Source organism: Vanessa cardui, chromosome 7, assembly GCF_905220365.1.
Source record: "Vanessa cardui chromosome 7, ilVanCard2.1, whole genome shotgun sequence".
Lineage (NCBI taxonomy): Eukaryota > Metazoa > Arthropoda > Insecta > Lepidoptera > Nymphalidae > Vanessa > Vanessa cardui.
The window spans coordinates 4,567,486-4,582,293 of NC_061129.1; the positions used below are offsets into that span (position 1 = coordinate 4,567,486).

General features: G+C 31.7%; 1 protein-coding gene across 5 annotated transcripts in view; it reads right to left on the bottom strand.

Moving 5' to 3' along the window:
• LOC124531172 (serine/threonine-protein kinase 26) overlaps nucleotides 1–14,808 on the bottom strand; it is a 79,961-nt gene that overhangs the window by 45,583 nt on the left and 19,570 nt on the right. For 3 of the 5 annotated variants that reach the window (XM_047105653.1, XM_047105654.1, XM_047105656.1), the window contains exon 2: nucleotides 12,602–12,826. In XM_047105653.1, coding sequence (XP_046961609.1) covers nucleotides 12,602–12,826 — 225 coding nt within the window. The remainder of the gene's footprint in view (nucleotides 1–12,601; nucleotides 12,827–14,808) is intronic. The other 2 variants (XM_047105655.1, XM_047105657.1) reach the window with 1 other exon arrangement.

Sequence of the window (14,808 nt, forward strand, 5' to 3'; positions counted from 1 at the left end):
AATTCTATTTATTTTAGTCAAAGAAGCTTTATCACAATAAATTTACATAAGTCGATTATTTTTCTATTAAATTCTGAGCTGAAATGATCCAGAGGTTAGAACGGGTGTATCTAATTTCAAATGAAAATCTACCACATTTGTATCGACCATTGGAGCAACATCGTGCAAAAAGGTTAAACAATTATCCTCAAAAGAAAATGCCTTAATCCAGTAGTGGGACTGTTTCAGGCAGCTACTTATAAAACAACCTTTCAACACTTATCCTATGTGATCCAATTTCAAAAGGCAAACAACCAGAAACAAGAAGGATTACTCATAACCCTATGTTCGTTTTGTTCAGGTTAAAACTTAGCTACAAACATTTTACATATTTAGAGTAAAAGTAGCTAATTGTAATATTATCTGTTTCCTAAAACAGTTTGGTTTTGTACTTCAAACCCAAAATTAAATCTAATTTGGAAACAAAATTTTCATTCAATGGAAAACGAACAAACAAATTCTTTGAGAAATTAATCTGTTATAATTGCGTTATATTTATTAAATCCTGAAGTATTACAAGCTCGTCAAATTCCACAATCAGGGGCCAGAGCGTTTAAGTTATTAAGGAAACCTCGCTACGGCCCTTAATGAGATTAACCGCCGCGCGACCACGTGACCCAAGTTAAACCAACTTTGGACTGGCGCCGTCTTTCACACTATTCCACTCTGAGCAGCTTATCTTAATCCTGGCTCTATAAAGCAAATGACTCGAAATGCGGAAAATACAGGATTTTCATGAACCGTACAACTGGACATCGATCTGACGTTGAACGACGAGAACTTTTTTTTATGTGATCTTTAGCAACAAATAAAACTTTCCTGCAGCTGCTTGTTGACTACTTTTAGCCCATGCTTTTTTGTTATTAGTTAATACTATAGGCATCCTAAAAATGTCTTTGTTTCTATGTAACATCCCGTATAATTTATTTATTCACTTCTCGAATTATGACGTAGGTATAGAGCGACATTTATTAAAAAAGAACTTTTTACTTTCGCCGTAACTGTACCGCGTATGATATTTTTCGAGATAACATGTTCCCCATGTTCTCGAGAACAATCATCGTTTAAATATGCCCTGAGGTATGACAAGCGAAACGCTTGTATCAACTCGTGCGATCCGATGGCAGGCAAATGACCGTTCCTAAGCCCTTGATAGCATCTCATTTCACCGACGTATCTTTCTAAACAGGTAAGAACTAAAATATGACAGAAATCTTACACGAGAAGAGTGTGTAAAATTCAAATTCAGATTCTGATACTAAAAAATGCCACTGGTTTTAAGGAATTCTGTCTGTCCGTATGTATACTTAAATCTTTAAAATTACTCAACGGATTTTGTTACAGTTTTTTTTTAAAGATAGAGTGATTCGAGAGGAAGGTTTTTTATAAAATACATGAACAATACAGTAAAGAAATGCTGATAATTTAAGAAGTTTCTAATGTCATGTTTTATAAATAAGTATTGGACATCAATTAATTGACACGAAGAATATAGAACTCACGTGTTTAGCATTTAAATTGTTCATGGATTTTTGGTTCATTACATGTGTATGCTCATCCGTGTATAAATTTCATTATCTTTGTACGGGAATCCCCTTAAGACAATAAATTTGTCACATGCGATCTCTCAAGTAATTTCCCGTCTCGTTTATTCTTGCCACTGTACCGTGTTCGTTTATTGGCGTCGGGTCGTATCAAAGGTTGTATCGTTGCAAAGTGTCCACATCACCGACGTGTACATACGTATAACGTATATCGTAGCTGAGTAATTGTAATCTTGTTTATCTGTTCCGATGTCGTTATACGTTTACGACGCCTACTGCACATCAATGGCTATTCATTTCAAACAGTATCTTCAATATGTAACGCTTCACAATGAATTGCATATCAATAAGAGCAAACATAAAATATTTACTTGACGAACGTTGACGAACGACTGACGAGAAAGATAAGATTGATGCCGACACTAGTTTTTCTAGTAAATTCGTTGATATTATATTTCTCAGTATGAAGGCTAGAAATCATTTAAAAATTCAATTAGTTGCACAAGTTTAGACGCGGGCTTATTTATTTAACTTGTAAGAGCACTCGTCGAGCTCTTGACAACACTGCACGAGTGCTCAATTTTAGGGCCACGACCTTTAACAGCGTAGGTACTCGTTCAGTGCAAAACGCCCCGGAGGTCCTCACCAGCCCTCCTACATCGAGACTACTCAAACACAATTTACACGAAAGTTTTACTTTCTTGCAACCGTATTTTAAAATTAAATTCTTTCATGGCTCTCCGGACAAAAGAAAAAGTTTTGGGACGTATGTTCGGAATATGATTTCAGCTTCAATATTTCTTACGTTAACAATTACTAAAGTTTTACCATAAAATTTTTCTTTGTACAAAACCAAATAAAAACTTTCGCGAACATAATAAAAGCTGATCTTGAGCGATAAATGTAAATATTATTACAAAGGATAAGACAAATATAATAGAATAACAGAAAACTATGTAAAATATTTAGCACGATCCCACGTATATTTTAGCAATCGTAGTGAATATATTATAAGGGAGATAGAATTTCGTATCGTTAGTATTCAGTAAGATCATCTCAGGGTAATGCTAGGATTACAGAGCATCCTAAAGGCTTTTAGTCTAACTACGACTAAAGGCTTATGTCGTTATTAAGAATGCATGGTTCAATTCGGTGTGATGACTTTGTAAATATGGTATCCAGAATATTATGTTTGAATTTCTTAAGATCCTTTGTTCAAAGGGAATAACAGCAGCAGGGAATACACAAACAAGTTAACGCTACAATTTAATATTAGAGGGTTTAATTAGATTTAACGATTTTCAACGTTTCTAAGTGAATTTCTTGTCGGTTTTTCTCGGTAGAATATAAAATAATTGTGTATACAACTTATGTTTTTTAAGTTATATCCCATTAATAACATCTTATAAGGCGATATGTCCGGTACTAAAAATATAATTTACAATTAGAATTATAAGCAATCAACGTTAGTTACAATACAAAATCACCTTTATTCTGAAATATCGAGGTAATTTATAAAGAGTGACTGATGGATTTCATGTAATAACTTTTCGCAAAACTTAATTATAAAATAAACATCGTTTCAGTTGAGTGAAAACAGATTATATAAATCTACTGATGATTTAATATATATATATACGTAATTTATTAATGATATGACATGTACATAGTATCAAGTTTTATGTTATTTAACATTCAGTTACGGCGTCAAATATAAAACAATATAAATTCTTCAACTAAGGCAGTGTCTTCACCGCTTAGTCACAACAATACTTTGTATATCCACAATAATATTGATTATTTTGGTAGGCGTAGTGGCAAACATTCTATAAGTATAAACACGAAACGTAAACACAAACTTGTAGGTAACACCGAGTTTCCTCTACCAAATCAACACATCCGTGAGATATGAAACTTAATCTCTACCCATTAAAAAAAAATCTCATGATGGAAAACCTAAGATGCCATAAATATCTTAAAGAGATACAACAGACATATTAGTGTGCAGTGCGCGATCATAGGCACGTTTTATTACTTCATTCGCATAGCTCGTTTGAATAGAATACCAACGCCAACGGTGTGAGAGAGACGCAGTGTCAAAGGCTGCTTTCCGAGGAACGGGAGCGTAACATTGCCAATAAAGTAATTCCAGGTCACTTATAGTACAGATATTGAAAATTTCTCGACATGAGCCCTATACGTAATTTATTTCATCAAGTGGGCTTAATAAAGCCAAGACCAGTCTCACAATTAACCACTAGACTTTAGCAACGAGACATAATTTATGTACGAAATAAAATCCTTTTAGAACCTTCTCCTTTCAATATCGTCCCTCATTACCTTCGCTCAGTAAAATTTACAAGTGCTTCATACAAATATTACACAATACTGATTGGCCTATCAACGAAATCCTTCGCAACATATTTTATTATGTCAAGAACGCGAAGTTATAATAAGCCTTGTCGGACACAAAGAAACCAATCCTCCTTCGGCTTTAACAGAGCAAATTTAATTCAACTGTAAAAGTATTTTAAAATATTAACAATGATTCAACTACTTTCTTTATAAAATGCTTATTTATTAATTCATGTAGTTCTGAAATATTTTTTTATCAAGACCTTCTTTTATCAATAGTCTATTACAAATATTCTCCTTTTCCAATTAAAGCATACAAATGTGTACACAGAAATGTTGAAAACGAACTAATGGCGATATGTTATTTTAACGTTTATATCCTTATAAATATTAGGTATAATAATAATGGTAAATGTCGCATATGACATACCACAATCGTGTTCCTCGTTGAGTTTCGAATTTGTGCTTACATAATAGCTCAGCAGCTCTTTAAATAAGACCGTATATTGGCCAACATTAGGGCCTTGCCTAAATAACATTCACCGTCAACGCAAGCAACGAAATCGTCGCCGTTATGATTAGTTTAACCTACAAATCGATTACAGTTCAATGAAACGCGATGTCATAATCATTCCCATAGTAAATTAGAATACTTACTATTTTTGACTATGACGATAGTAATTGCTAAATAGCTCTATTGGACATGATACATTTGATTGATCTGCACATTTTACAGAAAACTATATTTTATAGTACTTGTTTAGTTAATTTTTTATTATTATAAATGTAAAAGATATACTAAAGTCATTCATCAAATTCAGTTCTATTGTTTGTCTATGACAGATCAACAAACATATATAGTTACTTTCGAATTTCTAATATTAAAATAAAAATCATTGTAACATATACAATCCATGAACTAACCGAATAAAATTAAGTCATTTGTTATGCAAGGTTTGACCCACATATCCTAGCAGGTGAAGTTAAATAAAAGCTTTTAAAAAAACAAATAAATGTTTATCATGCAAAAACGGCTTTATCGTTTACAGCTATTTCTAGCAGGCAACCTCTATTTAGAATAGCATTAAATACGTTGGTTAACGCTTTGAATAAATATATTTATAGCTCCAACTCCACAAATCAATAGATTAATTTATCTATACACGGATATTATAAACTTATTTTAGAGTAAAATTAATAAATTATACATAAACATAATCATGTATATTAGACAGTAGACTCTACGTTGACACTATATAATTACATTATATATAATTTAAATTTATTCAAACGCATGGAAATCAAAAAAGACAACTTACTATTTACCTTATTTTGTTGCTATTTAAGTTTAATTTCCAATATCAATCGATTTTGTTATTATCATTTACACTTATTTACATCCGAAGATATTTTTCTTGCGCAGAATCTTTTAATATCGTTCAGTTTTTTCTTTATCTTGATATAATCTAAGGAATGTGGACGCACATTTGAAAACAAATACAAATCTATGACCTCGATTCTCTTCAGTGCGCGATAAAAAGGAGTGCTTGTATTTATTTAAAAATAATACAATATAAAGAACGCATTCGAAAATAATGATATGAGAAGAAATAAGCGAATTATTTAAACTCCTCGTATTTTACTATAATTTCAACTTGTAACATATTTACACACATACCTACTTATACATATTTCAATAAATATAATTGTCTGTAAAATATTATGATGAAAATAAATAAATAATTTTAAAACAACTTAAAGACAAAGCAAGAGAAAAGGGCAAATGAAAACAAAACCGCACAAATTAATTAGAGTAAGATATCTAATCTTGAATGTTGAAATTTATAAACAATTTAAAGTTAAAGTTTCAAAAGGCCGGGCAAATCCCTTTAATAACAGTTAAGAAACAATTACGAGGATTGTGTCAAAATTAAAAGTTTCTCATAATCGTGTTCGGTTCGTCGCTTTCAATGCTGCCAATAAAGCAAATTGCAAACTTTCTTGACCTTCCAAGTTAGCCAGCGAGGGTACCCCCCTCCCACGATTCAACCCCGCGGGTCCGCATTGCAGGCAAACTAAAGGACGTTTCAAATAAGAACCGAACTACGAGATCCGTCATCCGAGTGCCGTTGAAATCCCTTCGACAATATTACTCATAGACTTAACATTCATCTGCCTTTGTTATGTCGATGACCTTCGTATAAACGGACGGCGTTTATTAGTAATATCGGCGTAACGGCGAAAAGTAATTTATGTACGCTATCCCTACGAAACGTTCATTGGAGACAATTGGTAATTTCGTGCCAGGGCTTCGGCCGTGGAACTTCCATTGTTAAGAAGTCTTTTCATAAATTCACGGGAACCTTGACACTAGACGGTATAAGGGAAGGTTCAAGGTTGGATATGTAGCGTTTACGGCATGTAATCTCGTGAACTTTATTGTTTTTATACGACTGAAACCATTTATATTATTCCTTCGTTAAAATAAGACAGCTCAGATACAAAGGCCTTTATTTAACGTTTCATTTAGAATATTACTTAAGTTATTACGTGCTTGTCAAAAATCTTTGTACACAGAAAATACATGTATATTCTAGGAAAATATCCGCTCAATATATTTTACGAATAAAGGAATACCTCTTTATATTTCATATAACATAATCTCCTTTGAAGTTCCATGGAAGAATATTTATGAGGGGGATGGAGAAATAAATTCGCTAGCAATTTTCGGAAATGAACCGTATAATTAATACGTTTGTTTACATAAAAAGTTCGTATATGAATCGTTTACCTGTTTATTCGAAAACTAGATAAAATTTATGTAAAAAATACACTCGCCTAAGGTAATAAATGTCTTAAAATGTAGACATTTTGAATTACACTATATTATATCTATACCCAGCTATATATAAATAAATAAATAATAAAATGATCAGTAATCAGTAAAAAAATATATTATGAACATATATGTAGATATATTTAAATTATTTTATATGATAAATATACATACATTCTTCGCATTGTTTGAAATTTCATTCATAAGTACCATATTTCTTTGGGCTCATTTGCTTATCCACATTCTTTGAATCTTAAAGGCTAAAAACCCGATGAGTCAGCGACGACCTTCACCTCGGACGTTTCTATATCCGCATCCACATTTTACATAGTTATACATATGGGCATATATATTACACATGCGTCGGTACGCTTATTGTGAAATATTAAATTCCTTTCTCTAAACCGAAACCAGTGGTTTTGTTTAAGGAAATGATGAACACGAAATTAAAGTATAAATGGAGTATAATATATAAAGACTCAACTACAGACTTCGCAACATTCACAATAGTTTTTTTTTTTTTATTATTGAAAGACAATAGAAAAATAATTAATCAGAAAAAATAAAAGGATCATATCAAGTGTTAAAAGTAACAATTTAATACGTTTAAGTAATAATAAATAGTTTGTTAGTAAAATATTTCATATCACTTACTAGAAATAGTTTTATTTAATTATTATTTTATTTTATATCGTTTTGAATAATTATATTTAATAAAATAAATAAACATTCTGAACCTCTATCGATAATATTAAACGAATCGAAATACACATAACCGTCAACGTTTTTAGTCTATATGTAAAATATAACTTAAAATACGTACATAAATTTATTTCAGCAAATAAGATTAAAATTTAATACAATAATGAGAATACGTTTTACCATTTAATTACTAATCTCACTGAATCACTTTCGTTAATCTAATAAACTCATTTAAATTAATTTAACGCGATGACGTAAATAGAAAACAATCGTCAAGTCTTACGTAAGTGAATCCATATTATTAAAAAAAAAATGTATCGTAGGCCTGTTAACCTTCATTGGCGTTGTGTTAGCGTAAAAGCCTCTCCCTACGACTCACTACGACATTTGAATTCATTCACGCGATGACGTCAAGGCGGAAAATATTCTGTGTATCACATAGCAAGTAACAAATAAGATTATTTCGTAAATAGTTGAAGTTGATTCATTAACATAATACGATATCCAAGCAAGCCTGAACATGTTTATTGAATAATTTGAACACGTCATAAGCCATTTATGTTTATTTGTCGTACATTTAATCGTATGTTAACTGTAATAACTAAAAAATGTCTAAAACATCAATTGAATTCTTATGAAACAATTTTCACTACATTCGAATATTTCTCTCGTGCTCAAACAAACTATTACTTTATACATTAGAGCTGATGCAATAGATATACAATTAATTTAATTTAGAAGCAGTTCTCATTATTTATTTGCAAGAATTCAAAATGTTGTCATAAAGAAAACATATTACAGCACTGAAATTAGAAAATCTTTTACGATGTCGTTTTTATTGAAGAAATATTTTTGTTTTTTTTTTAGACACAGTAGAAACTCATCAAGCGTCAACAATACACGGAGCATTCGAACGGCACGAAAGCAACATTACTGCACTTTCACCAACAACAAATAACGATTAACAAGACATTAAATATAGCGTAATTAATGTTTTCACACGTGAATATTTAGCAATCAAATAGATACGCCAGGTGGCCCAGTGGTTAAAACGCGTGCATCTCAACCTAACCTGGGTTCAAAGCCAGGCAAGCACCACTGAATTTATGTGCTTAATTGGTGTTTATAATTCATCTCGTTCTCGGCGTTGAAGGAAAACATAGTTAGGAAACCTGCATATGGCTAATATCATAGAAATTCTGTCACATGTGTATTCCACGAACCCGCATTGGAACAACGTGATGGAATATGTTCCAAAACTTCTCGTCAGAAGGAGAGAGAAGGCCTTTAGCCTGGGAAATTTACAGGCTGTTTTTGTTGTAAATAGATACGATACGAAAGTTTGAACAAACGTTCGCTCCAATATTTAACGCCACATCTTACATCAATCGAATTATATCACCGTAACAAAGTTATAATTTGAAAATTACGTTGTTTACTTTCTCTAGAAACTCTCTAAGATTCACGAGTAATATCGCTTAAGAGCGACATTACTCTACATTCAGTACAATCAAATAATTGACATTCTGATATGGCAGTTAGAGAATACTTACTAATACAATATTACTATTCGTTTTATAAAATAGAACCGTATTTGATTCATTGTTGTCGCTTAATGAGTTTATAGAAAACATTGTAAGTAAATCTGCACATTTCGGACAATTTTTGAAGAACAGTCACATAAAATATACTCAGACTTTGCTGAAGGACATGGAGAATTTACTTTGTCCAGCAACGATGCTTTTACGAACTCATTCTTTTCACAAATAATGTGCGATATGCATAGACTGGGTTAACACCTTGAATATTAAGCAAATATCTGTGTAATGTTGGACAAATTTAACTTTAGCGTGACGAAAATGTTTCAAGGACGAGTCGGAACAATTTCACGCTATAAATACACTGTCATGGTCACCGTGTTTGAGTTTTGCCATTTATGGCGTGTCAAACCCTCATTAACTTAATAATATATGCTACATTATGTAAGCTATGCTTATCTTCTATGGGTTTGATATTATTTGCACAAAACTTTAGATAAGACATGAGGTTTTTATTGCAATGATTTCGTTAAAATATATTTTTATCTGACAAACGCGTCAAAAGCTGTACACATAAAAATATAAACCATATATGACTCTGACTGTCTACCTGTTACTGTCTAACGACCGAACAACAGAACCGAATTCGTTTAAAATTAGTATGTCCAATTAAGGACATAGGCTACAATTAATGTATAAAATTAAAAACTTTCTTGGCTATATATTCAGTATGAAAAAAATAAAACGATTGTGTTTTAGGTTTCTTCAATTATTTATGATTTGTCGCTTTAGTTTTGATATTCGTCCAGTGTTTTTGTGACAACGTTGAACAAATAAAACTGCACTATATCACTGCTGATTATATTTTAATATATTTATAATATTTTTCCGCATGTTCTATCTACTTGTCTATAGTAACTTTAAAAAAATAATTAACCCTTCATATCATGATGATTTTCAAATTACATCAAAACTCTAAAACAGCAAATGTCAGCTGTCAAAAATAATTAAACACAATGGAATTTAATTTAAGTTTCGTAATCGCACGAATTGTATAGAACACGAGGAGCGACATCGGACGTCAAGTCTATTCATTAATTGAGAGAGAACTTCCCTCTTACATCCCGAACTAGTAATAACAACGTTCGAGGTTGAAGGTGTTCGGATGTTTGTCTAACAGCGACGTTGTTTAACTTGACGTCTAACGTATCATAGCTGTATCAAATGCTGCTACAAAATTATTTCGGGAAATATGCCGTAAAACTTACGTAGTTTATATTATTTTTTATAAAGTAAACAAATTCAATTAATTATAATATAATTTCGCAATATCAATTACAATACGAAATACTTAAAAACCATGGTCATTTTTTTCTAATTTCAATTATATTCCATTTTATACATGTATCTATGTAACACTGCTTAATTTGCATAAAATCACACGTATCGCAATTTTGACTACGAAGTCGTTTTATATTGCATCGTATTTTGCAAGGCACGCATAATAACGGCATTCGAAAGTGTGTCAAGATTGCAATAGCAACATGTATTCCAAAGCTATTCAAAGCGAGAAATGCAACGCATCGAAAGTATTATATCGTATTGCCTGGGATCTTCCTCATAAATTATATTTTTTTCAAATAGAAACTGCACTACATTCGACATCCGAATTCGTTATCCACGACACCCGAAACGAATGACGTTCTTCAAGCTTGTAACGGTTTTATATATCGGAATTATGTTACGTGCACACTGACAAACAGACAAAAAGATTAATAAGTAGCTGTTATATTAACCTCACCAATTTATATGCATAGACTGTTTAATCAAGTATATTATAAAAGTAAATATGAGATAAAATAATGACACGAGTCCAAGTAAACAAAGGATATATTAAACAGAACCGGACGGTAACGAAGACGGTAATAAAAATGCAAATATCGATCATAACATTCATACTGGTGTAGACGTTATTGTCGGCGCTGGCGAAATGCCACCCTTCTCGTTCGCTTTCAAAGGGATCACGTGATATACACCCGGACTGTACATCATTCCTCTTGTATAATCAGTTTTCGACAAAACACGATGACTAGCTGATGATGATATGTGGCGTGTAGCCCGTGTTGATCAAACAATAGCTTGCAGTACCGAATATTCCGAAAGAATTAAAAAATAGACTACAATTACTTAAAATATACTTTATAAAGTCAAGGCAAGTCGTATATTATCTAGTAAAAAAAAAGTATTAGAATTTTCAAAAATAAATATAATACCTATTTGGTTGCTTCTAAAATCAAATAAGATGATCAAAAGGAATATTTTTAGATACCTAACGGGATTCTCATACGTAATAGGGTTGGTATAAAGTCTCTGGCTATGAGAACGAAGCAACGAGCAAAAGGTTAACGTAAATAATACAACTTTCTCGTGAGTAAACGTTTTACGCAACAATCAAGCAGCTATTGTTTTCGAAGCGATTCACGAAATCGCCCACATATAATCACGCCTTTCAGCACGCCAGGTAAGAATGGCAATGAGCCGGTGATTAATGGACTGTATCATGTCAATCTCCCGTTATACGTTTGCGAACTCTGGACTAAATATTACGAATAAATTATAATTAGTACATTTACGTCAAGAGAATTATAAAAAAAAATCCAATTTTTTTAAAACTAATTCTAAAAATTTACATGAATAATTACGAAAACTATTTACATAAATTACCTTTCATAAATCTGGTATTACATAAAAACATAAGTCTCTTAGAAACCTCTAATGTAACACAATGTGCATCAATTAAATAGTAACGCTTTTAATTGATACCTAAATCCTAAATATTACTGTACACTTAGATTATTTTTCTGTGTTTATTCATAAACAAAATCAAAGAGAGAAAGTGGTAATAAATAAATCACTTATAACAGACTATCTTTTTTCCGATTAAATATTTAATGTATGTCACCTAGGCCAGGTAGAGGTAAGTACAGTAACAAAAGCGACAATGGCAATTTTGTGAAATTGTCTGTAATAACTACCCGCTTATTTTATTGTGGTAACAATTTCTTATATACGCTTGAGTAAGAGAGAGAAGAATATTACAAATAACGCAATTTTATAAGCAGCAGTTTCACACCTGAATAATATAAAATAAACGCTAATAAAATTATATTTTTATTAATATAGTTTTAATTAACCTTTAATGAATACTTACAATTAAAAACTAATTTAAAAAGCAACCAATCAATTAATACGCGTAATTAATGTACATATATATATTTATTGCCTAGTATAAATTAATTAAAGTTAAGAATCGAACTGGTGAGGATATCCTATGTTCATAATTACGTACGATTTACGCCTTTAAATTTAATTCATACGCTGATATTATAGATAGTTAAATAAATATCAGTTACGAAACCGTCCACAGTTCCGTACAAACGAGGTTTCCTCATTTTTAATTTCACAAATTATAACGTAATCATAAACGGCCTTGTACGTATAATGAGAAAATTACATACGTCGTATTAAAGACGTTTGTTCGGTATGTCGAGCGCGGTAATTATTCATTTGCTTTCTAAAAACCTTACCTTCAAGTATGATCCATAATATTTAGTGACGTAGGGGCTATCGCACTGTGACAGCACCATGATCTCCTGCTGAATATCTTCGATTTCATCTTCGGCTTCTTCGAGGTCGATTATCTTTATAGCAACGACCTGTTGCGTTCTATTGTCGACACCTTTGAAGACCTCACCGAAGGAACCCTTACCGATCTTCTCCTGTTTCGTGAAGATCAGCTCGGGATCGACCTTCTGAAACAAACAACGATGTTTAACAATCATAATCAATTGGATCAAATTGACAACGCATTAATATCGCCCCAGCATTGAGAGATGATAACCGCTCTTCTTAATATCACATTAATTTATTGTACAAAACTTGAGTCATTACCCATTACCTCCTAAAAAGTCATATACTATAAAAAACACAAATAATAATTCTATGAATTAGTTATCATATTCATTCGAATTCCTTAACTGTAAAATACATTGTGGACTCTAGATAAATATGACATATTAAGTAGATATTAAGAAATTTGGATACTTTATTGGCAATGAGCTTGTTTTTATAGCTTAAAAGATAAAAAAAAGAATTGCATTTTTGAAATTTGATATACAAGAAATGATTTATTTTATTCAAAGCGATAAGGTTTTCAATAATTTCAGTGAGTAGTATGCAAGCGAAAAAGAGAAATAACGTCGGTAAGAACAGAAGGCATATACATAATCTAAAATTTTAATAGTTTTATGGCGTCCATTTAAAACATAATAAATTTCTGTTTACGATTTAATCTCACCTATTCATAACAAAAATTTATCAAAAAAATGTTTCATTCTATTGAAGTGACACAATAAAAATATTTTATCAGCTATTATTATGATAAGATGTTCACTGAACATCAGATAACGAGAAACTAAATTCTTCAAACGCAGGAATTTCGATAGAGGTTGATTTGTGATATTTTATTATAACAAAAAATATCTCAATGGATATATATAGTTACAGTCGAGGCTAATATATTTAAAGAACTGAGTTCCTGTCATTAATCTCTAATAAATTATGGATTAAGATAACAAACGAAGCGATTAATTTATCGTCGATTATTAGATACTAACTTCCTATGACATTAACATACCACGAACTATCACATATATTTGATGATAATATTAAACCTAATTGCGTATTTACTGACACTTACGTATAATAAGATTAAGTCGATATAAGAAAACAATCAGACGACGCATACGATTGCGCAGTAAACAAAATACCGCAACATTTGGGATGTTAAGCTGAAGTTAGCAAACGAGTCAAGACCTCTTGGCATTTGGCTGACATTGCCGAGGAGTCAAGGCTCGCGGAGCCGGCCGCTACGTGACGCCTTTACAAAACATACGACAACGGTGTGAAAAATCGATTGTTATTCAAATTTTAACTCACTCTGTCCCAAATTGTTTTGGTATTATTCATATATGCGACAGGTACGCTGTTTGAATTCCTTTCGGCTTATAGAACCGTACGTTGCTACGCCGAAACAACGTAAAATCTATGACACGTTACAGTCTGTAGACAATCTATTTTTTTTTATCTTATTTAGCTGATCGTGTTTACAACAATTCAGATTCATACGATTGATAGTTTAAAAGTAGATATGAGTCAACACAATTTCGCTTTTAAAATACAGATTATATCTATACAAACGAAAGAGGCGATCTACATATGTATGTATATTTCATAAGGAATTTATCGGCTACATTTTGAAACTAGAGCATGATGATAACGAGGAAAATAAAAAGGCAATCATAGTTATTGCACGTGGATCATTTTACATGGTTCAGTCGCGGGGCATTGGAGGGGACGTGACCAGATTAAATGAGAACGGGGCTTACAGCATATTGGGACCTAAATCCCTGACATTTTCCATCTTCCACATTTTTAAAAAGGTATATTATATACGTGTTTAAATGCGACTTATGTCTTGTCACTTTCGTGTAGAGCAGTATTTTATCATGTACAATAGACTGTGTATATGAAGCCGACGCAAATAAGCATAAGTACATAAAAATAAAGTATATCAACAACAAATAGTAGAAATGTTTAATGACATTATTGTTATAACACCCTAGTATTGCTGCAAAAGTGATGTCTGATATAAAAAATATTATTTTAACCGTATGTTTGTTTGTTTATTTATTCGGTACACATAACTCATTACTGTCAATAAAAGCAATATCAT